Source organism: Oncorhynchus mykiss, chromosome 12 (genome assembly GCF_057628025.1).
Source record: "Oncorhynchus mykiss isolate SJ-2025 chromosome 12, ASM5762802v1, whole genome shotgun sequence".
Taxonomy (NCBI): Eukaryota; Metazoa; Chordata; class Actinopteri; order Salmoniformes; family Salmonidae; genus Oncorhynchus; species Oncorhynchus mykiss.
In genome coordinates this window covers 15,767,371-15,792,910 of record NC_143033.1, presented here as the reverse complement: position 1 = coordinate 15,792,910, position 25,540 = coordinate 15,767,371, and the positions used below count along the sequence as shown (strand labels likewise).

The following is a 25,540-nucleotide window of genomic DNA, read 5'->3' as shown; positions in this document are numbered from 1 at the left end:
GAGATATAGGGACCTAATCAGAGGGAAAAAGGGAACAGGTGGGAAACGGGGTGAATGGGTAGTTAGAGGAGACAAGGAACAGCTGGGAGAAAGCGGGGGAGAAAAGGTAACCTAACAACGACCAGCAGAGGGAGACAGGGTGAAGGGAAAGGACAGAGACAAGACACAACATGACATAATTAATGAAAAAAACATCTAAGCAACAATTTCATTATTTTAAATGAACTCTGCAACTCTTCAAACTATTGACTTTTTTCACAACTAACACCAGCTTGGTGCCAAAACATTGACAACAAAGACATACTGACATGGTAAAATAAAGGTTGATAAAAAAAAATAAAAAAAAGATAAAGGGTATTTCATGATAAAGCCCTCATATCAGCCCTCACTGCATCTCAGTGCTAGAGGTGTCACTGCAGACCCTGGTTCGATTCCAGGCTGTATCACAACTGGCCGTGATTGGGAGACCCATAGGGAGGTGCACAATTGTCCCAGCGTCGTTAGGGTTTGGCCCGGGGTAGGAAGTCATTGTAAATAAGAATTTGTTCTTAATTAACTGACTTATCTAGTTAAATAAAAAATAAAACACCAATGGTATTGACTAAGTTGATAGTTTGTATTTGGAGAATGTTTCACAGCTTTGACATCATTTTTTGGGTTATCATATTTATTTGATTATTTAATATATTTTACATGTGAGAAGGCCACACAGAGTGCCAGACATAATTACAGACACCTGTGATAATTGGAATTACCCAAAAGGACCACTAGATGTCTAGTGATAGATTACATAAAATCCTTGAAAGTTACCAAAATTCTGGTAGTTTACTGGTCAACTTTGAAATATTCCAGTACAAAACCCTCCTTTGCAACCCTACTATTGCTTAAGTAGCTTTGAAGAAAAATGCATCCAACTCCTTTTCGGACTGGTCAGTCAAATAATTGAGATTGCTGCTGCTTTCTCTGTCCATGTGTACCCAAAGGGGACAACCCACTGAGTGAGCTACACATTTATCATCCATTCTTACTGCAATGTTTTATCCTCCTTTGACATTTTACTTCCTGCTTTTTGACTTGTAACCTCTCTGACCAGTTTGGGAATCACATTTGAACTTTCAACTCAGATTTTCTGTGTTGGGCTAGACTAGGCAGCCCCCAGCTGTCAGCCCATATAATGAGTCCAACTCCAGAATCACAAAGAATCACATTTTCTGTTTTAAGACCAATGACTGGAAATAAGGAAATTAGTGAGTGGCTGTTACAACTTACAACATATCTTTCCATTAGGAACTTCTTAGTACATGGTCTCAGTGAATGTAAGTACACTACATGCTATGTACATGGTCTCAGTACAATATGTACGGCTGGTATCAGTGGGTCTCAGAACTTCAACCAGGCAGGGAATCCATGCTACTATGTTACCGGTCACAGTGCCTCCCAGAAAAGAGGAACAGACATTATTGCAGAGCTCCTCCTGACTACAGTAACTAACAGTAACTGAAAACCATGACCCCCGGCAGGAAAGAACTGAGGTGTGACTGACTATACTATGACATCATCCAGGGCCAACCGGACCAACACCCCCAGGGTCTGCAGAGAATCCAGGGCCAGGCAGCAGCTAGCATTGTCATGTTTCCCATAGGGGCCCTTTCCTACCAACCCTGCGTCCATCCCTCCCTCCCTCCCTACCAACGCTCTCATTCATACTCCCCTCCATCCCCTCCCTTCCAACCCTCCCATAAATCTTCCGTAGCCTCCATCCCTCCCCTGCCATACAGTCTCCTTGCCTGCATTCCTCCTCTACTGATAAGGTAGCTCTGGTAGTCAGGGTGGGATTGCTAAAATAACAATCTTAGAAAAAAGGGTTCCAAAAGGGTCCTCCAGCTGTCCCCATAGGAAAACCCTTTATGGTTCCAGGTTGAACCATTTTGGGTTCCATGTACAACCCTCTGTGGAAAGGGTTCTACATGGAGCCTAAAACGGTTCTACTTGGAACCAAAGGATTATCCTATGGGGACAGCCGAAGAACCCTTTTGGGTTCCAGATAGCACCTTTTTTTCTAAGAGAGTAGACTAGTTTTGTTTTGGATAGAATCTTTGTCTCAGGGTTATCTTTGTATATTTCTATTTATATTTATTATGGATCCCATTAGCTGCTGCCAAGGCAACAGCTACTCTTCCTGGAGTCCAGCAAAATTAAGGCAGTTTATACAATTTTAAATACATTACAATACATTCAGACTGTGTGCCCTCAGGCCCCTACTCCACCACTACCACATATTTACAGTACAAAATCCATTTGTACGTGTGTAATAGTGCGTATGCTGTCGTGTGTGTGTGTGTGTGTATGCGCCTATGTTTGTGTTGCTTCACAGTCCCCGCTGTTCCATAAGGTGTTTTTTTATCTGTATTTAAATGTAATTTCACTGCTTGCATGAGTTACATGATGTGGAATAGAGTTCCATGTAGTCATGGCTCTATTTAGTACTATGTGCTTTCCATAGTCTTTTCTGGACTTGGGGACCTTGAAGAGACCTCTTGTGGCATGTCTTGTAAGGTATGGGTGGGTGTCCGAGCTGAGCGCCAGTAGTTCAAACAGACAACTCGGTGCATTCAACCTCTCATAAATACAAGCAGTGATGAAGTCAAACTCTCCTCCACTTTGAGCCAGGAGAGATAGACATACATATTATTAATATTTATCAGGGATCAAAGTAAGCCCCAAGTGCAGACCGTGTGAAGTAACAATGTTTATTGTAACAACAGGGGCAGGCAAACGACAGGTCAAGGCAGGCAGGGGTCGGTAATCCAGAGTAGTGGGGCAAAGGTACAGGACGGCAGGCAGGCTCAGGGTCAGGGGCAGGCAGAGTGGTCAGGCAGGCGGGCTCGGAGTCAGGACAGGCAAGGGTCAAAACCAGGAGGGCGAGAAAAGAGAAACTGGAAAAATGAAAAAACAGGAGCCGAGACACAAACCTCTGGTAGGCTTGAACAAACAAGACGAACTGGCACAGACAGACAGAAAATACGGGTATAGATACCCAGAGGATAAGTGGGGAAGATGGGCGACACCTGGAGGGGGTGGAGACAAGCACAAGGACAGGTGAAACAGATCAAGGCGTGACAATATTAGTTCGCTGTGTACATCCAAGGACGTGCTGCCGTGCTGCCCTGTTCTGAACCAATTGCAATTTTCCCAAGTGGTTTTTGTGACACCTGAACACACAACTGAACAGTAGTCCAGGTGCGACAAAACTAGGACCTGTAGGACCTGCCTTGTTGACAGTGCTGTCAAAAAGGTAGAGCAGCGCCTTATCATAGACATACTACTCCCCATCTTAGCTACTGTTGTATCAATATGGTTTCACCATGATAGTTTACAATCCAGGGTAACTCCAAGCAGTTTAGTCACCTCAACTTGCTCAAATTCCACATGATTTATTACAAGATTTAGTTGAGGTTTAGGGTTTAGTGAATGATTTGTACCAAATACAATGCTTTTAGTTTTAGAAATATTAAGGAATAACTTATTCCTTGCCACCCACTCTGAAACTAAATGCAGCTCTTTGTTATTAAGTGTTGCAGTCATTTCAGTCGCTGACATGTATAGTGTTTTAATTTATTTTTTAAATATCTTTTAGCAGTGGATCAGCTTAATATTGCGGAAAGATTGTTCCATCAATGTAATTGTCTGCATCATTTCCAATCACCCATATCTTTTTTGGGTAAATATATATATATCCACATACATACACATACATACACATATGCATACATATACACATACACATACCTATATAAACTCAGCAAAAAAAGAAACGTTGAATTTTCAGAACCCTGTCTTTCAAAGATAATTCATAAAAATCCAAATAACTTCACAGATCTTCATTGTAAAGGGTTTAAACACTGTTTCCCATGCTTGTTCAATGAAACAAACAATGAATGAACACAATACCATTTTTTTTTTTATATACTTTTATTATTCCACGCAAACCCTACCACCCTTCCCCCAATTGGAGTAAACGAATAAACAATAACACTTAGGCTTCTACCTTCAGTTTATACATCTTATACACATTTTACAGACACAATCTATTTTACAATATTTAGATTTTGTTTGTTTTTAGTCCTTCCTCTATTTCTGATGTCCATCCAGTTTGGTTTCTATTTGTAACTGTGCTATTTCACAAAATTTCTGAACCTATATACATTTTACAGATCCCGTGTGCTTTACATTGTTTATCTTGTTATTAGTCCCACCCTTCAGCTCCATTCAACCCCTCCCATCTATCTCTTAACACCATTCATTTTGGATTTATATGTCATATATTTTTCAACTGTGCTGTGATGCTTCACAAAAGTACTGAACGTTTCTATTCTCATAGCTTCCACAGATTGTACATTTTTGCTAAAATAATTATTATATTATTGATTGATTGACTATGGCTTTTCGAATCACCCAGTATTGCTATCTGCAGCGTTAGTTCTAGACAAATGTTGCAATTCTTCAGCCATTCCAGGACCTGTGACCAAAAATGAGCTACATATGGACAATACCAAAATAAATGATCTAATGACCCTGCCTCCTCAAGGCAACAAAATATTTATAACATTCTATTGGTTGCAAGAATTTTGTATAGTAATTTAAATAGAAAAATGTGAAGTTTTGAATCCGGCGGTTGTTTTGCGTATTCATTCATAAACCATGTGCCATGGAATAGGTACATCGAAAATCTCTTCCCAACTATTTTGCAATTTATATGGCACAGCTGTCAGTTTTTTGGTCCTCAAATTAAATTGGTATATGTTTTTATTTATCACACTTTTCTTTAACCATTTATGTTCTTTAATGCAGGGCCGACATACACATTTTAAAAACTTTTTTCACCTTCTACTTACCTTCCATTTTTGTGGTAATGCTGCAATTAGTTGGTTGTAATTTTGGGTAGAGCAGACATTTCCATATGTCTGTGTTAGCTGCATGTGTGACATACCTCCACCAGTCCTATTTATGATATCATTCACTAAAATTATACCTTTTTTAAAAATGTATTCGAAAAATACGTTTAAAAAAAAAAAATCTATTAGTATACAGTATTAAGTGTAACCATAATATTGGTTGTATTATTTGTTCTGTCATTTCAGGTGGATTAAACTGAAATTGCAACCAACTTTCTAAGGCTTGTTTAAAAAATAATGATATTTTGGAGATTATTTCCTTTTCAAACAACCGAAAGTGAGCAGTTGTAATCTGAATAAACGGAAAAAGACCATTCTTGAACATAGGATGAGACATTTCTACCAATTTCCTAGGGAACGCGTTTGGATTTAAGTATAACTTTTGTATGACTGATGCCTTTAGTGAGAGGTCTAAAGCTTTAATATTTAATCATTTCTGCCCTCCGAATTAATATTTGTTTTATAAATAGGCCCTTTCAATTTTGTCTGGCTTGCCATTCCAAATAAAATTGAATATTTTTTGTTCATATAATTTAAAAAGCAGGTCACTAGGTGTAGGATAAACCATAAGCAAATAGCTAAACTGTGATAAGACTAAATAGTTAATCAGGGTGATTTTTCCACAAATAGACAGGCAAGAGCTTATCTATTTTTGCTAACTTGATATAAAAATGTATTGGAGTGAGATCATTTCTTTCTTTTGGGATTTGTATACCGAGTATGTCCACATCTCCATCAGACCATTTAATTGGTAAACTACACGGTAATGTAAAATTAGCTTTTTTTTTGTGATCCAATATGTAATATAGTACACTTCAATCCAGAGAGGACAGCAAAAGTATCTAGATCCTCTATGAAGTCATGGAGAGATTCAAATTGTGGTTTTAAAAGAAAACATGAATCATCAGTGTACAATGACACCTTAGTTTTTAAGCCACGGATATCTAATCCCTTAATATTATTATTGGATCTAATTTTTTTATTTATTTATTTATTTTACCTTTATTTAACCAGGTAGGCAAGTTGAGAACAAGTTCTCATTTACAATTGCGACCTGGATTTCAACAGTTAACATTTAACATTTCGATGGCAATAATAAACAGATATTCCAATAGTGGACAACCTTGTTTTACTCCTCTAGATAGTTTACAACTTTCTGGGATGTAGCCATTATTTACTATTTTATACCTAGGGTTACTATGCATAACATTAACCCATTTTATAAGAGATTCCCCAAAATTGAAATATTCTAGGCTTTTATATATAAACTCCAGTCATACTTTATCAAAAGCCTTTTCAAAATCAGCTATGAAAACCAGGCCTGGTGTCCCCGATATTTCATAGTATTCTAATGTTTCCAGTACTTGGCTTATATTATTTCCTATGTATCATCCATGTAAAAAACCTGTCTGATTAGGATGAATAATAGATGACAATACATTTTTAATTCTATTTTATTTGAGATTTTATTTATTTCACCTTTATTTAACCAGATAAGCTAGTTGAGAACAAGTTCTCATTTACAACTGGCCAAGATAAAGCAATATAAAGCAAAGCAGTTCGTCACATACAACAACACAGAGTTACACATGGAATAAACAAACATTCAGTCAATAATACAGAAAAAAAACAAGTATATATATACAGTGTGTGCAAATAAGATAAGGGAGGTAAGGCAATACAATAGGCCATAGTGGTGAGGTAATTACGATATAGCAATTAAACACGAGTGATAGATGAGCAGAAGATGAATGTGCAAGTAGAGATATTGGGGTGCAAAACAGCTAAATAAATAAATAAATACAGTATGGGGATGAGGTAGTTGGATGGGCTATTTACAGGTGCAATGATCTGTGAGCTGCTCTGACAGCTGGTGCTTGAAGTTAGTGAGGGAGATATGAGTCTCCAGCTTCAGCGGTTTTTGCAGTTCGTTCCAGTCATTGGCAGCAGAGAACTGGAAGGAAAGGTGGCCAAAGGAGGAATTGGCTTTGGGTGTGACCAGTGAAATATATCTGCTGGAGCGCGTGCTATGGGTGGGTGCTGCTATGGTGACCAGTGAACTGAGATAAGGCGGGGTTTTACCTAGCAAAGACTTGTAGATGACCTGGAGCCAGTGGGTTTGGCGACGAGTATGAAGGGAGGGCCAGCCAACGAGAGCATACAGGTCGCAGTAGTGGGTGGTATATGGGGCTTTGTTGACAAAACGGATGGCACTGTGATAGACCCCATCCAATTTATTGAGTAGAGTGTTGGAGGCTATTTTGTAAATGACATCGCCAAAGTCGAGGATCGTTAGGATAGTCAGTTTTATGAGGGTATGTTTGGCAGCATGAGTGAAGGATGCTTTGTTGCAAAATAGGAAGCCGATTCTAGATTTAATTTTGGATTGGAGATGCTTAATGTTAGTCTGGAAGGAGAGTTTACAGTCTAGCCAGACACCTAGGTATTTGCTGCTCATGCATTGAATATACTCCTCAAGGACATCATGGCACTGAAAACAATGGATACACTCTACAAGAGAGCCAAGGAAATGTTTAGGTATGTGAAGGGTCATCAAGTTATAGCAGCAATCTACCTCACCAAGCAAAGTGAGAAGAATAAGAGCACCACATTGAAGCTGCCCAGCAACACCAGTTGGGGTGACATGATGTTGTCATCATGTTTGACAGTCTCCTGGATAGGAAGGAGTCTCTCCAAGAAATGGCCATATCACAGTCGGCTGATATTGACAGCCCCATCAAGAGTATCCTCCTGGATGATGTATTTTGGAAGAGAGTGGTAAGCAGCCTGAAACTCCTGAAACCTATAGCAGTAGCCATTGCATGGATTGAGGGAGACAATGCCATCCTGTCTGATGTTCAGACTCTGCTTGCAGATGTAAGAGAATAAATCTGTACTGCCCTGCCCATTTCACTGTTGCTTCAAGCAGAGGAAACTGCAGTTCTGAAATACATCAAAAAACACGAAGACTTCTGCCTGAAGCCAATACTCATAGCAGCATACATGTTGGACCCCAAATATGCTGGCAAGAGCATCCTGTCTGGTGCAGAGATCAACAAGGCCTATGGTGTCATCACTACCGTGTCTCGCCACCTTGGCCTGGATGAGGACAAGGTTCTTGGCAGTATGGCAAAGTACACTTCCAAGCAAGGGCTTTGGGATGGAGATGCAATATGGCAGTCGTGCCAACAAATCTCATCAGCCACCTGGTGGAAGGGACTTTGTGGATCTGAGGCTCTTTCCCATGTTGCCTCCATCATCCTCCACATCCCACCAACATCAGCAGCCTCAGAGTGCAACTGGTCCTTGTTTGGGAACACACACACACCAAAGCACACAACAGGCTGACCAATACAAGGGTTGAAAAATATGTGGCCATCAGGGCAGATTTGAGGCTTTTTGAGCCTGACAATGAGCCAGCCTCAACAAGGTTGGAAAGTCACAGTGAAGATGAGTCCTCAGAGTGTGATGTTCAAGAAGTGGACATTGAGGAGGTCCAGAGAGAAGACATGGAAGCCCGAGAGGAAGACAACCAAAGCTTTAGTTTCTAGACTATCATTTTACAGATGTATGTTGAAAATGTTTTTGGGAGATGCGATGGATCATTGGGGATCATTCAATATTCCCTTTCTTTTGTTGTTCAGAGAAATCATCCCATGTGAAGAGTCAACTCATTTAGTTAAAGTTCAATTCGTAACTAAATCGTTTTTTGTTATTTCTATTGGAAAGATTTAATAATTTACAATTATGTCTACTTATGATAAGGTCAAATATTTATGTTTCTGTCTCCATATGATATGGTAAATATATCCAATGCAAAAAAACATCTATTCATTTGCATATATTTCCGTTAATTTCCATATATTCCTGTTAATTCCCACACATTCCCGTTAATTCCCACGTAAAGTTTCCACCTCTGAATATTCCCCAAAATGTGCAAACCAAATAGACAATGTTTTTTTCACCTCTCCCACACTAACTTCACAGAATTTAAAATTACAATGCTTGTCTTTCATAATTTGGTCAGATATACTTGGATGTGTAGTGTTAACATTTGTTGCTGGCATGTTATGCCTAAATTTGATAATCTTGCCAATGTCTTTTGTTTTTTGCATTGTTGTTTTCTGTTTTCCTTTGTTTTTCTCTTTTTTCTCTTTCGTTAATTTTGTTGGTTGTTGGTGCAGTGGCTGGGGAGGTGTCTTGGGGGTGGGGAATGAAATTATTCGGATCTTCTTTTTCTCGGTGGGGGGGGGGGGTCTCGGATGGTTGAGGGTCAGCACTCGGGGAACTGTGGAGGGTGATCTTGGAGGGCTCGCGGTTGGGAGCTTGGGCCGGTGGCTGATAGGTCGCTGGTTCGGGTTTTTGACCTTGTTGGAGATCTGTCGACATGCCCTTGAGAAGGGCATTGACCCTGGTTGCTTCTGTGGGTCGTTCTGTTCTAAACATATTGCTCACCATGTCTTTTTGCAGAGGGAAAAGAGCCATGGGAAAACACGTTTTTTCTTCTTCATAGAATCAATATATCGTAAAACATCATATTCCGATAGCTGCCCCTCAGTCCGGAGCTGCCCCTCAGTCCGGAGGAGTTTGTTTAGTGGAGTGGGGCCCTTTAGTAGGGTTGCCAATACTAGGTCGGCGGCGAGGGTCGCAGTTCCTAGAAAGAGACTAAAGCGGACAAAGACTATGGTGGAGTGGGGTCCACGTGCCGCGCCAGAGCCGCCACCTTGGACAGACGCCCAGACCCTCCCCTATGGATTTAGGTGTGCGGCCGGGAGTACGCACCTTTGGGGTGGGGGGGGGGGGGGGGGGGGGGGGTACTGTCACGCCCTGGCCTTAGTTATCTTTGTTTTCTTTATTATTTTGGTTAGGTCAGGGTGTGATATGGGGGATTTATGTGTTTTGTCTGGCCTAGGGGTTTTGTATGTTTATGGGGCTGCTTCCTTTCTAGGTAGTTTTGTATGTCTATGGTTGCCTAGATTGATTCTCAATTAGAGGCAGCTGTCTGTCGTTGTCTCTGATTGGGAACCATATTTAGGCAGCCATGTTCTTTGGTCATTTTGTGGGTGATTGTCTTCTGTCTTTGTGTCATTGCACCAGATAGGACTGTTTCGGTTTTCACTTTTGTTGTTTTGTAGTTTGTAGTGTTCTCGTTTATCGTCGATATTAAAGATGTTGAACACTAACCACGCTGCATTTTGGTCCTCCTCTCCTTCCCAGGAAGATAACCGTTACAGTCACGTGCACTAGTACAGTGAAATGCCTTTCTTGCTCTTTCCCAACAATGCAGTAATCAATATCAGTAGTACTATAATATATTTTTCAAGTAGAACAAAAACACAAGAGAAATAGAAATAAGAAGAGAATGAGAAAGTAAGTAAGCTTTATACAGGGTCAGTTCCAGTACCATATTTACAATGTGCAGGGATACTGGAGTGGTAGGGTTAGATATCTATAGAGGTAAGGTGACGAGGCATCAGGATATATGATTAACAGAAGTAGCAGCAGAGTATATTATAATTGTGTGTGTTTGCATGTGTGTGTCAGCAAACAAAGTGTGTGTGTGTGTAGAATGTGCATTGTGTGTGTGTGTGTGTGTGTGTGTGTGTGTGTATAGAGACAGCGCAAAAATACAAATAAAATAGAAGGGTCAGTGCCAATAGTCCATGTAGCCATTTTGTTAGACATTTAGCAGTCTTATTGCTTGGGGATAGAAGCTGTTGGTGTCAGACTTGTAGCTCCGGTACCGCTAGCCGTGCGTAAGCAGAGAGAACAGTCTATGGCTTGGGTGGCTGGAGTTTTTAACCATTTTCCGGGCCTTCCTTTCACACTGCCTGATATAGAGGTCCTGGATGGCAGGGAGCTCGGCCCCAGTGATGTACTGGGCTGTCTGCATCACCCTGTGTAGCGCCATGCGATCGAGGGCGGTGCAGTTGCCATACCAAGCAGTGATTCAGCCAGTCAAGATGCTCTCAATGGTGCAGCTGTAGACCTTTTTATGAACAATGGGTCGAGACTTCTACTAGTTATCACACTTTTTGCTGTTGATGAAGAGGCAAACCCCTCCCCCTCTCGCTTTCCTTGACTCCAATGTCCTGTCTGCTTGGTGAATGGAGAATTCATCGAGTTGGATAGCCATGGGGGGAATCTTGTTCCAAAAGCCATGTTTCAGAAAAGCGGAGAATATTGCAGTTATGAGTGCTACTAGTTATGGCAGTGCATATGGGGGGGTTTAGATGAGCACCACTGAATCCTTTCAGTCCAGGCACATCAACTCCATTGGGAGGGAATCTATTGTTCTGACTACCTGGACCTAAAATTTGGTTTTGAACTATTGAAACCAAACAGTATGATTTGAAAGAAAAGTATTTTAATATACATGAAAAGGGGAATGTAAGAAATGCACATACTTTCAAATAGGCTAGATGTCATATTAAACAGCATGTAAACACTCTAAATAGGTTAGGAGCCAGACAGGGAGCCTAAGAAGGAACGAAAATGTATTATTTAAACTATATTATTTCAATTATAAAGGTTATAGCCTACAAAGAAATACATTGTGAAGCATTTGCTTCACAATAGGCTGGAAAGGACTTAAAACGCTCAGCATTTAACATTTTGTTGCATTAAATCATTATAGGCTGTTTCTTACTTATTCTATTATCTATATAATAGGCCTGGCATATTGTGAACTCCATGACAGTAGCTAGAGAGAGAGAGAGAGAGAGAGAGAGCATTTGGGTCTGTTAAAGCAAAACATATTGCTTAGCTAGAAGGGTGTCTCCTCTCGACCCCTATAGCTGGCAGGGTGTCTCCTCTCGACTCCTATAGCTGGCAGGGTGTCTCCTCTCCACCCCTATAGCTGACAGGCGGTCTCCTCTCGACCCCTATAGCTGGCAGGCGGTCTCCTCTCGACCCCTATTGCTGGAAGGGTGTCTCCTCTCCAATCCTATAGCTAGCAGGGTGTCTCCTCTCCACCCCTATAGCTGGCAGGATGTCTCCTCTCCACCCCTATAGCTGGCAGGTGGTCTCCTCTCCACCCCTATAGCTGGCAAGGTGTCTCCTCTTTACCCCTATAGCTGGCAGAGTGTCTCCTCTTTACCCCTATAGCTGGCAGGGTGTCTCCTCTCCACCCCTATAGCTGGCAGGGGGCCTCCTCTCAACCCCTATAGCTGGCAGGCTGTCTCCTCTCGACCCCTATAGCTGGCAGGCAGTCTCCTCTCCACCCCTATAGCTGGCAGTGTGTCTCTGTCTCTACTCCAGGGACTGGAGCATGGTGGATACTACTTACTCAACCATGTAAACATGTTTCATTGGCAGGGTGTCTCCTGTCTAGCTGTAGCTCTGGGACTGGAACAGTGGCCTACTGCCTGTAACTGCCTTGAAGCCACACAGTTAGTAGTTCCTCCTCCTCCTCCTCCTTCCTAGTTCCTATTCCTGTCTAGTTGCCATTGGAAACCCTCCAGTTGCCCATAGAGATCGTATTATAATCGAATTCCTAATTCTATGCCTGTGCCATTCCATCAGTCAGATGCCAGAGCAGACCCCTCTCCATTGCCATGGCTACCCTGCTGTAAACACAAGCCTTTGTTGCCGTGGTATGAGTTGGCCACAGATAATACTGGTTTCTAGGTTCGGCATGTTTTTGTGAGACTGTTAAAGATATTACCAAAATACGTTTAGACAACAGCTTTGTGTGTTTTTTATGTTTGGGTCCAAGGTTCCGTTATTCTTTAGGCTAGACGGTGTCTCCCTTTGTAACAGTCGCTTGAGTTTGTTTGTATATAAATGACTATGCTACTCTTTGGTTGTCTTCAATATGCACCCGGGCTGGGTGATCTCTCAGTTTATCTTTCCCTTATCATTATCCTGAACGCCCAAGAAAACCAAGGTAACCTGCCAAAATGACCATCTGCTTTGAAAGGCTGGTCATGGCTCACATTAACACCATCATCCCAGACACCCTGGACCCACTCCAATTGTGGGTATAACCTCCGTAGGTATAATTCTGTGGGCCTAATTCAGATAATGCATAAAAAACAAGATGCCCAGCGCTTCAAGGCAAGCATCCTCCTCCAAACTTTCTGTGCACTACACTTGTCTGTCCAATGGATATAAACAACTATAGCTTGCCCACTCCATACCAAGCTGGTCTAGCCGCACTGATTGGTAAGTCATTTAATGTTGAGCTAAATGTTCAAAATAATAATAATAATAATTCAGAGGTTTAAAAAATAACAGAATGGAAAGTTATATTAACTGGTACTTTTTTCAGAACTTTATTTTGCTGGTCAGAACAGTGAAACAGAACGGGAAAAATGGTTTGGTTCAGAACTAAACGATTGGAATATCATTTTGGTTCCAACCCCTGATAAGGAGTGACCTTGGCTCGCTGAGATTTCAAATGTTCCAAAACACACACACACACACACACACACACACAATCGTGCCGTGTCCTAAATGCTGAGTCCTGCCTGGTCACCAAGGAGACTAAAGTCAAATATAAAACTAGACCAGAGGAAAACACAACATAATGGAGTTTTAATGGATATAGGCTACATTATGAAGATGATAACGACTACTCTAATCACCAGGCAAGATAGTAAAGCTAAATACATGATAACAACTGTGACATTACCATTGTATGATCTGGGGAATACGTATGTGCTAAGAAGTGAAATTGATCATTGAGATGCTTTAGTAGCAATTACAGTATTGTAATGTGAATTACATGGCACAGTAGGACAGATAAGGAGGCTGTTCAGCTCCAAAAACATCTCAGATGTGAGTATTTGGATCTGAAGCAACAAACATGAGACCTCACAGCCAGACTGTAAGTGAAAGTTTATCTGCAACCTTACAGACAGCGAGAGAGAGAGAGAGAGAGAGAGATAGATAGATAAAGAGACCGAGAGAGGGGGGGAGAACGAGAGCGAGAGACTGAGCTATCTGACTGGGGTGAAGTCTGCAGTACAGTGGTTTAAAAATTTGATTTTCAAACAACTAATAATTCATGTTGAAAGTTCTTTAATAATGTTTCTGACACTAGTTTTGCTTGTCGTTTTAATATCACATTCTGAAAATGTGGCAACTCTCAGTGCTCCCATTTGTAATACAGAGGATCTCAATCTCTGCCTAAGGAGAAATAAGCACTTGCAGCAAGTGGCCAGTGTCATTGACTTCAGCAGAGTTGGGTTAGAGCACAGTGTTGATGACTTCACAGAGTTGGGTTAGAGCACAGTGTTGATGACATCAGCAGAGTTGGGTTAGAGCACAGTGTTGATGACTTCAGCAGAGTTGGGTTAGAGCACAGTGTTGATGACTTCAGCAGAGTTGGGTTAGAGCACAGTGTTGATGACTTCAGCAGAGTTGGGTTAGAGCACAGTGTTGATGACATCAGCAGAGTTGGGTTAGAGCACAGTGTTGATGACTTCACAGAGTTGGGTTAGAGCAGAGTGTTGATGACTTCACAGAGTTAGGTTAGAGCACAGTGTTGATGACATCAGCAGAGTTGGGTTAGAGCACAGTGTTGATGACTTCAGCAGAGTTGGGTTAGAGCACAGTGTTGATGACATCAGCAGAGTTTAGTTAGAGCACAGTGTTGATGACTTCAGCAGAGTTGGGTAGAGCACAGTGTTGATGACTTCACCGAGTTGGGTTAGAGCACAGTGTTGATGACTTCACAGAGTTGGGTTAGAGCATAGTGTTGATGACTTCACAGAGTTGGGTTAGAGCACAGTGTTGATGACTTCACAGAGTTGGGTTCGAGCACAGTGTTGATGACTTCACAGAGTTGGGTTAGAGCACAGTGTTGATGACTTCACAGAGTTGGGTTAGAGCACAGTGTTGATGACTTCACAGAGTTGGGTTAGAGCACAGTGTTGATGACATCACAGAGTTCGGTTAGAGCACAGTGTTGATGACATCAGCAGAGTTGGGTTAGAGCACAGTGTTGATGACTTCAGCAGAGTTGGGTTAGAGCACAGTGTTGATGACTTCAGCAGAGTTGGGATAGAGCACAGTGTTGATGACATTAGCAGAGTTGGGTTCGAGCACAGTGTTGATGACTTCAGCAGAGTTGGGTTAGAGCACAGTGTTGATGACATCACAGAGTTGGGTTAGAGCACAGTGTTGATGACTTCACAGAGTTGGGTTAGAGCACAGTGTTGATGACATCACAGAGTTGGGTTAGAGCACAGTGTTGATCACTTCACAGAGTTGGGTTAGAGCACAGTGTTGATGACTTCAGCAGAGTTGGGTTAGAGCACAGTGTTGATGACATCAGCAGAGTTGGGTTAGAGCACAGTGTTGATGACATCAGCAGAGTTGGGTTAGAGCACAGTGTTGATGACATCACAGAGTTGGGTTAGAACACAGTGTTGATGACTTCACAGAGTTGGGTTAGAGCATAATTTTACCTGTCAGTTAACCACAGGGATAGGGCACTCTTTCTTATGCCAGAAATTAGCATATGTCAGAGAGCTTGTGATGATTAAACTAAAGATGCAAGCGAATGTGTGTGTGTGCGTGTGCGTGTGTGTGTGTGTGTGTGTGTGTGTGTGTGTGTGTGTGTGTGTGTGTGTGTGTGTGTGTGTGTGTGTGAGCGAGCGAGAGTTTGAACGGTATTTGCTGATCCATGCCTAAAAGGACAAGTGGTGCAGAAATCAACAACATCCTCCTATTTTGCAAATTCACAAATAACACATGAAATACTTCTCAAAAACCCCAAGGCTATAACTCAATCAGAATGGAATTCCATTGTAAAGCTGAGTTAAAACCCTGTCATGTGTAGGTGTTTAAATAAGGTATGTGAATGACAACAATTGAATCTGATTTAATCCCGACCTGTCAGAGGAGAGATTACACTGCTCAGGGTGACTAAAGACAGGCAGCCATGCAGAGTTTATCGCACTGTTCTTCTCCAGTCCCCCTGAAATCCCACTAAATCTTCCCTCTCTCTTTCTCCCCTCAGCTCACACCCTCCTGTTTGGCTGACTGAGCAAGGAGGTGCTCACTCACACCTCAGTACTTCTGGTTCTACCCACTACAGCTCCCCTCCCCTGCCCTGTCGCTATCTGTTGCTCACACTTGTTTATCGACTGGTGACATATCAGGGTGAGAGATCAGATTACACCACTGTCTGCTACTTAAAAATTAGAATTTGTATTTACCGCAATCCTAATTTAGCACAGCGTGCCGTTTACCTGTTATAATGAGAAAGGAATGGTTTGCGATTGTGACAAGCAAGCCTTGCAAATCAAAAACTCAATCTAGTTTTGTTTGGCTCCTTTCAAAAATAGATATATAGGAGGGCTTGTGATAATTAAACTAAAGATACATGCGAATGTGTGTTTGTATGTGTGTGTTTGTATGTGTGAGTGTGGGCGCGCACACACAGATCTAGTCATCCAGGGCCCAAAATCTACCATTGTTAATTATCACTTTAAACCTGTGCCGACAGCAGTTGAAGGTAAGTAGACACTGCAGCTGTTGCTAAGTAGTTATTATATCTATTTCATTAGTTATGTGCTAATAATAAGCTAACACCGCCACACACTGTCAACCTCAAAGACTAACCTAGAAGGCTGTACCCTCACCCTGGCTTTTGAACATTCACATTCTTGAACTCTGTCTTCAAAGACTCCATTGAATGTTGTTGGGGTTTTTTCCACGTCAACCACTTAACATAATCTGATTATGTGGGTGGTTTTTCATCAGGCCTACAATGGGTCATCTCAAATCTGAGAGGACAACAGTGAGAGTATCCTACTGAATCAATAAACAGATCACTTCCATTTATTAGATCCACACTTACATGCCAGTCCCAGAGTTGAGAATCTGAGCATCCCAAATTAGACTATTATTGCTCCCTGCGCCATTAACAGGAACATGTTAGTAAATAATTCACACCAGAGGCTGTGAGTGTGTGTGTGTTTAGTAACACCAGCACTAGGAGCTAATATGTGGATCAATACTCAGTCCCAATTACATAATGAGCTGCTACCTGGTCTGCCTGACCAACAGGTAGATACAGTATGAGGCAGGACAGGTTCTATAAGAGAACTCAGGCTAATATACTGCTATAAAGTTTAATGTTCTCTCCTGGGACTTATGTCCTCTCTCCCTTACATACACACAGTGTTTGATCTTGTCACAAACATATGTGTGTGTTTGTGAGTTTGTGTCCGTGCGTTTACATACACCACAGATGTGGGGTGTTCGTCTGCCACTCCCTCTTTGATCCAGATGGAGTCCGTGTGTATTTATCTCCCCAGTGCTCTAGCCTACTGAGAAGACAAGCCCGGGGTCGTCTGTGTTTGTCTCCAAGAGAGAGAGAGACACAGAGCGAGAGACAGAGCGAGAGACAGAGAGAGAGAGACAGAGCGAGAGACAGAGCGAGAGAGAGAGCGAGAGAGAGAGAGAGCGAGAGAGAGAGCGAGAGAGACAGAGTGAGAGAGAGAGACAGAGCGAGAGACAGAGCAAGAGAGAGAGAGACAGAGCGAGAGAGAGACAGAGCGAGAGAGAGACAGAGCGAGAGAGAGACAGAGCGAGAGAGAGACAGAGCGAGAGAGAGACAGAGCGAGAGAGAGCGAGAGAGAGAGACAGAGCGAGAGAGAGAGAGAGAGAGACAGAGCGAGAGAGAGAGAGAGAGACAGAGCGAGAGAGAGAGACAGAGAGAGAGACAGACAGAGCGAGAGAGAGAAAGCGAGAGGCAGTGTGAGACAGAGAGAGACAGAGCGAGAGAGAGACAGAGCGAGAGAGAGACAGAGCGAGAGACAAAGCGAGAGAGAGAGAGAGCGAGAGAGAGACAGAGCGAGAGAGAGAGAGAGCGAGCGAGAGAGAGAGAGAGACAGAGCGAGAGAGAGACAGAGCGAGAGAGAGAGAGAGAGAGAGACAGTGAGAGACAGAGCGAGACAGAGAAAGCGAGAGACAGTGTGAGAGAGAGCGCGCGTGCGAGAGACAGACAGAGATATGGCACCAACACACATCATTTTAGTAGTTTTCCAGTACTGTTGTGCCTCTGAGCATTTGTTGTTTGTTGTTGTGCGATGTCAGCTAACAGAGGAACAAGTTTTGGGCATTTTCCGCCCACCTGGTACAGTAAATATACCCTATGTGATGGAAGTGAGCTGTGTCATCTCAACCTTCCCAAGTTCTCCTATGTCACCTCGCTCTTCCGTACACTCCACTGGCTTCCCGTCGAAGCTTGAAGAACATGGTGCTTGACTACAGAGCCCTACCTCTTAAAGAGTATCTTAAATAAGACATCTAAGTCTTATCTCCCCCCCAAATTAAATGTAAAAATAGATAATAATAACCTTGCAGTACTAGCACTGACTTTGCTAATAACTTCTATAGAGGGGATAAAAATATCACTACAACTGAGATATGATGTTGTCTCATCTAGCTATCTAAGGATGAATGCACCAACTGTAACTGTCGCTCTGACTAACAGCATCTGCAAAATAACTAACATGTAAATGTGTTAGTTATCATTTTCCTACCTAAAGACATACCGATTGTGTCTACGGAAAAAACAAACACACATTTCACACAGTCTGGGGTAGAGTGCATCCACATCATGCAGAAATTCTTCACGCTTTCAAAGAGTGAAATGGGAATGTCTCTTCACCACACAAAAACAGCCCTGAGTCAAATTGGAGTAAAACAGAGCACGGCACTAATGATTGAACAGGGAGGTATTTGTTTACTTTCCCTCTGGTGACGTATCAGCAGCAGATCCCACATGATCCTCCAGTAGCCATCAGGTGCATTAGAAAGTAATGAGCTTCCATAGCAACCAGCTCTTGACTTTCACTTTTAGGAATTCACTGATTTTACATATCAATCTAATGTCTGAGGATATTAATGCGAGAAATGTATTTTGAAAACTGTCAAAAACTATTATTTTATGTCTAAATGATTATTTATTTATTTCTAAATAACATGATTCAAATTGTATTTTGTTTAACTTCCCTAAGTCCCAAATACCAATCTAGATCTCTAAAGACACAATGGAAGTGACAGATTACGCACACGCAGGAATTTGTATGTATTCCTAATTACAAAATGTCAAAACTTTGCCTTAAGCCAAGCCTATGAATGTCTGTCCCACACATGCATCATTCTCCTGGTGTACGCAGTCTGCCTCTCCTGTACAGGGCTCTGCGGTGACCTTTTTTACAAGGAGCACAAGTTGAAAAATGTAGGAGCACAATTACAAATATTTGAAGTAACAAGCCGTTTTCTTTATAGTAATGGTGAAACAGTCATGAATCTGCACTCAGTGTATTCTCCATGGCACTCAGGAGCTGCAGTACAGTGAAGTAATCATTGCAACCATTATGATCTGGGTGCACTGGTGCTCCTAAATTATAATTCCAGGTCGCACAGCAAAACAGTTAGACACATATGCGAGTAAAATGGTCACACTGTAGAGCCCTGCTCTCCTGACACCGGCATGAAATGATGCCTATTCTTTGTGACAGCCTTAGGAGGTGACCCGTCGTACAAAAAAACACCATGCTCATTGTATTTAGTGGAAGTTGGAGAACAAAGACATGACGACAAGGAAGGAAGCAGCTGCGGCTAGCTGCTCCCAAAAAGCAGCATTGTTTTCGTTAATTATTATCCAGAAAGCTAAGAGGCCAGTGCCTCTCTATCCAAGGCCACAGAAAACAGATGGGTCTTGAGGGTCAGCGGCCGCTGTCTTTGCGATTGTTCTGCACTGGTTTTATGTGGTAGCAACACGTGAGCAGATCTGTACCTCACTAAATCGAACACAGTCCACGGGCCATAATCAATGGAGCCTTTGTGTAAGAGGCTCAGTGCTGCTCACTGCAATACAGCTACGGCACAGACTCTGGGTTTATCTCAGCTCACCTCAGACTCTGACTGTATGTGTTCCCAGCAGCCAAGCATAAAAGCTTTGACAAACATATGAAATAATGAATAATATCAATCTATCATTGCACAGCACCAGCAGTAAATCAAGGACCTAACTTCTGTTCATATTTTGAACCCTTTCAAGTCTAAAATAAAATAAAAAGCATAAAATAAAAGGCATAGATGAAGGTCTCGAGGTGGGTGTCAGGACACCAGCATGAAAGCTGGAGTGGTGTTGCGCAACCCCTTGGGGACACGCGTGTGGAGGTCAACCCCTTGGGGACACCCGTGTGGAGGTCAACCCCTTGGGGACACGCGTGTGTTCAACACTTTTTGGGACATGCGTGTGGAGGTCAACTAACCAGCATGTTGGTTGTTTGATTGGTTAGTTAGTTAGTTGGGCTGGTTGTCTGAGAGGAAGAGAAAAATAAGAAATCTGACTGACAGACCGAGTGCCTCACTCTATGATCGACGCTCCGGGAAAAAAAATGTGTTACCCGAATGCACACTTTGTTCAGCCCCGCATTCCATCTCTTTCTTTTGGCCCAAAGCCTTTTAACTCAAACCAGTTCATTGTCTCTGTCTGGTCTCTCATTCATGTGGTTTTCAGTAGCAGTAGTGTCACTAGGTGCAGGGGCCAGGGAAATATGTCACGCCACACTGCTGAACGTTAAGCTAATCTTCGACAGCAACAGAGAGCAGTATCAATAGGATTAGATCCACTTTCACTTCAAGAGTCTGTCACTTGTTTGTGAGAACCAACTACAAACCACCCCCCAACAAACTCAAACGTTCTTATAAATTGTCATGCTGGGATCTGGTGAATCCTAGAGCCCAATACATTATTCTCTGAATGTAGCTAGTAACATCCATGGGACCAACCCAGAGGTAAACTCCACTGCGGTGAGCTAATCCAACCACTGACTAAACCAGGATTATAATCCCACTCTGCTGAATCAGTACAGTGAGAATGCATTCATTCGAAACCTCCCCACAACAGCCTTACACCAGAGCCATACACAGAGAATATGCAGCCTATACATATTGCTCTGCCTTACATATACAGTGCCTTGCGAAAGTATCCGGCCCCCTTGAACTTTGCGACCTTTTGCCACATTTCAGGCTTCAAACATAAAGATATAAAACTGTATTTTTTTTGTGAAGAATCAACAACAAGTGGGACACAATCATGAAGTGGAACGACATTTATTGGATATTTCAAACTTTTTTAACAAATCAAAAACTGAAAAATTGGGCGTGCAAAATTATTCAGCCCCTTTACTTTCAGTGCAGCAAACTCTCTCCAGAAGTTCAGTGAGGATCTCTGAATGATCCAATGTTGACCTAAATGACTAATGATGATAAATACAATCCACCTGTGTGTAATCAAGTCTCCGTATAAATGCACCTGCACTGTGATAGTCTCAGAGGTCCGTTAAAAGCGCAGAGAGCATCATGAAGAACAAGGAACACACCAGGCAGGTCCAAGATACTGTTGTGAAGAAGTTTAAAGCCGGATTTGGATACAAAAAGATTTCCCAAGCTTTAAACATCCCAAGGAGCACTGTGCAAGCGATAGTATTGAAATGGAAGGAGTATCAGACCACTGAAAATCTACCAAGACCTGGCCGTCCCTCTAAACTTTCAGCTCATACAAGGAGAAGACTGATCAGAGATGCAGCCAAGAGGCCCATGATCACTCTGGATGAACTGCAGAGATCTACAGCTGAGGTGGGAGACTCTGTCCATAGGACAACAATCAGTCGTATATTGCACAAATCTGGCCTTTATGGAAGAGTGGCAAGAAGAAAGCCATTTCTTAAAGATATCCATAAAAAGTGTTGTTTAAAGTTTGCCACAAGCCACCTGGGAGACACACCAAACATGTGGAAGAAGGTGCTCTGGTCAGATGAAACCAAAATTGGCAACAATGCAAAACGTTATGTTTGGCGTAAAAGCAACACAGCTCACACCATCTCCACTGTCAAACATGGTGGTGGCAGCATCATGGTTTGGGCCTGCTTTTCTTCAGCAGGGACAGGGAAGATGGTTAAAATTGATGGGAAGATGGATGGAGCCAAATACAGGACCATTCTGGAAGAAAACCTGATGGAGTCTGCAAAAGACCTGAGACTGGGACGGAGATTTGTCTTCCAACAAGACAATGATCCAAAACATAAAGCAAAATCTACAATGGAATGGTTCAAAAATAAACATATCCAGGTGTTAGAATGGCCAAGTCAAAGTCCAGACCTGAATCCAATCGAGAATCTGTGGAAAGAACTGAAAACTGCTGTTCACAAATGCTCTCCATTCAACCTCACCTTGCTCGAGCTGTTTTGCAAGGAGGAATGGGAAAAAATGTCAGTCTCTCGATGTGCAAAACTGATAGAGACATACCCCAAGCGACTTACAGCTGTAATCGCAGCAAAAGGTGGCGCTACAAAGTATTAATTTAAGGGGGCTGAATAATTTTGCACGCCCAATTTTTCAGTTTTTGATTTGTTAAAAAAATTTGAAATATCCAATAAATGTCGTTCCACTTCATGATTGTGTCCCACTTGTTGTTGATTCTTCACAAAAAAATACAGTTTTATATCTTTATGTTTGAAGCCTGAAATGTGGCAAAAGGTCGCAAAGTTACTTTCGCAAGGCACTGTAAGTGCATAATATACAGCTTATACTGTGTATTAGACCTGATACTGCACCATGGCTGCCAATGAGCCCACCCGCTCATGCTCAGCCTCTCACATTAACAATTAAAAGAGGATGAGTAACCTGATCTCCAATGGACTAGTGGAACACACACATGGAGAGTAAAGACAAGACAAGAGAGTGTCAGAGGGCAAGGCGAGGCAAAGCAACCAGATGCTGTTTAGCCCTAGCAGTCATCATGCATTACTACATCCCTGTCTGCCTCAGGCCTTCCGACATGCAGCCAGACCTGAGTTTCTTCAGAGATTATAGCCGACCCATAAACTAAACCAATATTCGTAGCTTCTAATGCTCCCAGTCTGGCCATGTGAGTTGGGATTCTCTAGTCAAGAGAAAAATGAAACATAAAAACCAATAGCAACATAACAGTCTTTGATTAGCAGTCATAGAGGGGTTCTGTTTAACCTTTAGAACCCTGGTAGAATGGCAGACAGTTTGCTCTCCTAAAAGACTTTTGTGAAACTGAAGTTAAGTTGCACCAGTATTGCACCAGTGTCTCTATCATCATGAAGTCTGGGTTTACACTGAGCTCCAAGGTGAAGAAACCAGAGAACAACATTGATATTGATACATTTAAGTCTTTGTTTTCCACTTAGACAAAAAATGTAAGGCATGCTCTGAGTTTTTCTTTCTCGATGCAGTATTTGACTGTGTGTGGTGGCAGACTTGTGGAATTAACATACCATCTGTTAATATAACATTATGAGGATTAAAAGGAGCATTAATGTACTGAGAAACTGTGGCCTGTACAGTAGGCTGCTATAAGTCAAATACTGTACAGACACATGACCAAGTTAAACAAGAAACCTGGCCCTAGTTGGTTCTCATCCAGTTTCAGGCATCCAATGATGTCATTCTTATGCTTTTGTTAGGATGAAAATCACCTATGGTATCATTTCAGATGTAATTCACAATCAGAAAAAAGTAATGGAGACTATGAAAGCCACTTCAATAGCCAAGTAATGTTTCTTTACAGCCCTTGGGTCCTGTATTTTGTTTCACAGAGTCAGACAGTTCACAGCAAATTACAGTAAGACTACAGGCTACTTTAATGGCTCCTGTAGGACACTTTCTTTCGTAATAATGTCGCCTCAAAAGACAACATACATAGCCTATATGGTCGGCAACCTGCCGCGTTGGGCTTTCAAACGCCATCTCAAACGTTGAGTAGAAGTGAGTCAAAAATACAGACTCCAACAACCGCATGCATCAGTCAAAGTAGCAGCACAGATTCTTGACAAGCCTCATCGCGCGCACGGTGATGACAGACCCCTCATTAAAGCAAGGCTACCTGTCAACCGCCTCACCTGACAGACAGGTGAGGACGTGTAAAGGGATCGTCTCTTACCTTTATTCCTTGTTGTTGAGTAGTTAACGTCAATTTGGTTTCATCCAACAGTAGAACTTCACAATAAAACTCCTCCTGAGCAGTGCAGAAGCAACTCATGTCTTTTCTTTTGAGGGTATACAAGAAGAGCACTAATTTAGCTGACTTCTGACAGTTCAATGATAAAGGAGTGTTTGTTCATAAGAAATTATGGACTAATGTTGGGAGTAAATTAAAGTCAAATTCATCAGGGGGTTTTCTTCAATAGACCACTCCTTCGCCAATCCTTTTGTGATTATCACTGATCTGCAAAAGAAAATACACAACCATTTAAATTATTATTGAATTATCAATTGACATTAATGCATTGTAACGAAACTACACCTGCTAAAACAAGGATTAAAGAAGCTTTTATAAAATAGTCACAATACTGTAAACAAATGCTTATAATAACATTGTAGTTGTAAGGGTCTCAATAGGCTACACACCGTTATGCTCTCTCCCAAATATTCCCAAAACTTTTGTTTTGAATTGCAGGTCGGTCTTTCAACAAATCAGCCTTCTTTCAAATTTAATCCGAACCGCAGCGCTTCTTCCTTGTCTTGTAAATCCAATCCGCAGCGCTCCTTCCTTGTCTTGTAAATCCAATAAACACATGGGTTCTGCGCTCTTCAGTGTCACCCAGGTCCAATGTTCAGGGATGTCCAAGAAAAATATGAATTCCTTTAAAAGTGATCTGCTTTTGATCTCCAAGTCTTTCGTTTTAATTTGGTTTATATCCAGCAATACTAAACGTGAAGGTAGAGGCGTAACCTGCACTTGTCGGTTTAGAAAAATGAGCCAAAAACTCGCCACTCTTCAGCATTTCAGGCAGTCGGTTGCTAAGGAGCGGTGACCATTTCTCAAGACAAAGCTCCCCGACATAAATGACTCCGCCCCTCTGGACTTTCCACCCATTGAAGCCATACAGCCAAAATGCATTCATAGATGATACAATTATGCCACCTGTCGGGGATTTGTAGTGGTCGCGCTCTCGTTCTCTCTCTCTTTCTGTGTATGTGTGGACATTGGTATGCCTGTACATAATTTCAAAATACCTATTTTAAAACCCACTGTAGGCTACAGTAGATAGGCTACAGGATATTTTCAGTTGATTTGTGCTCACATATTTTTAGAGCTATAAGTGCTACCTTGCTTTGTCGTAATATCTGGTGGTCGGTCTTTGCCAATGTCTCCCCAGAAAAAAAACAGGTGGGAAACTAAAAAGTTATCATCCCCCTCCATTACAATGATCAATTCAGTTCAACCAATACTCAACTATTGTTCTTATGTTATGTTGGTCTATGTGGAATGCACATGATGACCTTATTTCCTCTGTTTCCAGATAAGGGTAGCCCAATATATGTCTATATGGACTTATGTATGTGAAGCCTACGTCTGTGTGTTATAGCCTGTGAATACATAAATGAATAAGGTGTAGTTGCCAGTTAAAGGTGGGATACGTATGTCTACTGTAGGAAAAGTGGGTCAGAAGGCTAATCAACCTTCCATAAGTAGGCTGGCATAGGCTAGGCTACACACTTTTTCACATAGAAATAGGATTCTAGTTCTATGCCCCCCAAACACAGATATCAGATAGACAAGAAAAAAATCAAACAAA

The 25,540-nt window shown here is 42.0% G+C and overlaps 1 protein-coding gene across 3 annotated transcripts in view; it reads right to left on the bottom strand.

Annotated features, from left to right (window-relative positions):
- Window positions 1–24,808, bottom strand: part of LOC110536794 (band 4.1-like protein 4) — a 117,383-nt gene extending 92,575 nt beyond the window's left edge. Inside the window, exons 1-2 of one of the 3 annotated variants that reach the window (XM_036936998.2) lie at window positions 24,369–24,808; window positions 23,902–24,186 (exon numbers count right to left, since the gene is read on the bottom strand). In XM_036936998.2, the coding sequence (XP_036792893.2) occupies window positions 23,902–24,000 (99 nt within the window). In that variant the 5' untranslated portion in view covers window positions 24,001–24,186; window positions 24,369–24,808. The remainder of the gene's footprint in view (window positions 1–23,901; window positions 24,187–24,368) is intronic. The other 2 variants (XM_036936999.2, XM_090191780.1) reach the window with 2 other exon arrangements.
- Window positions 24,809–25,540: the final 732 nt, after the last annotated feature.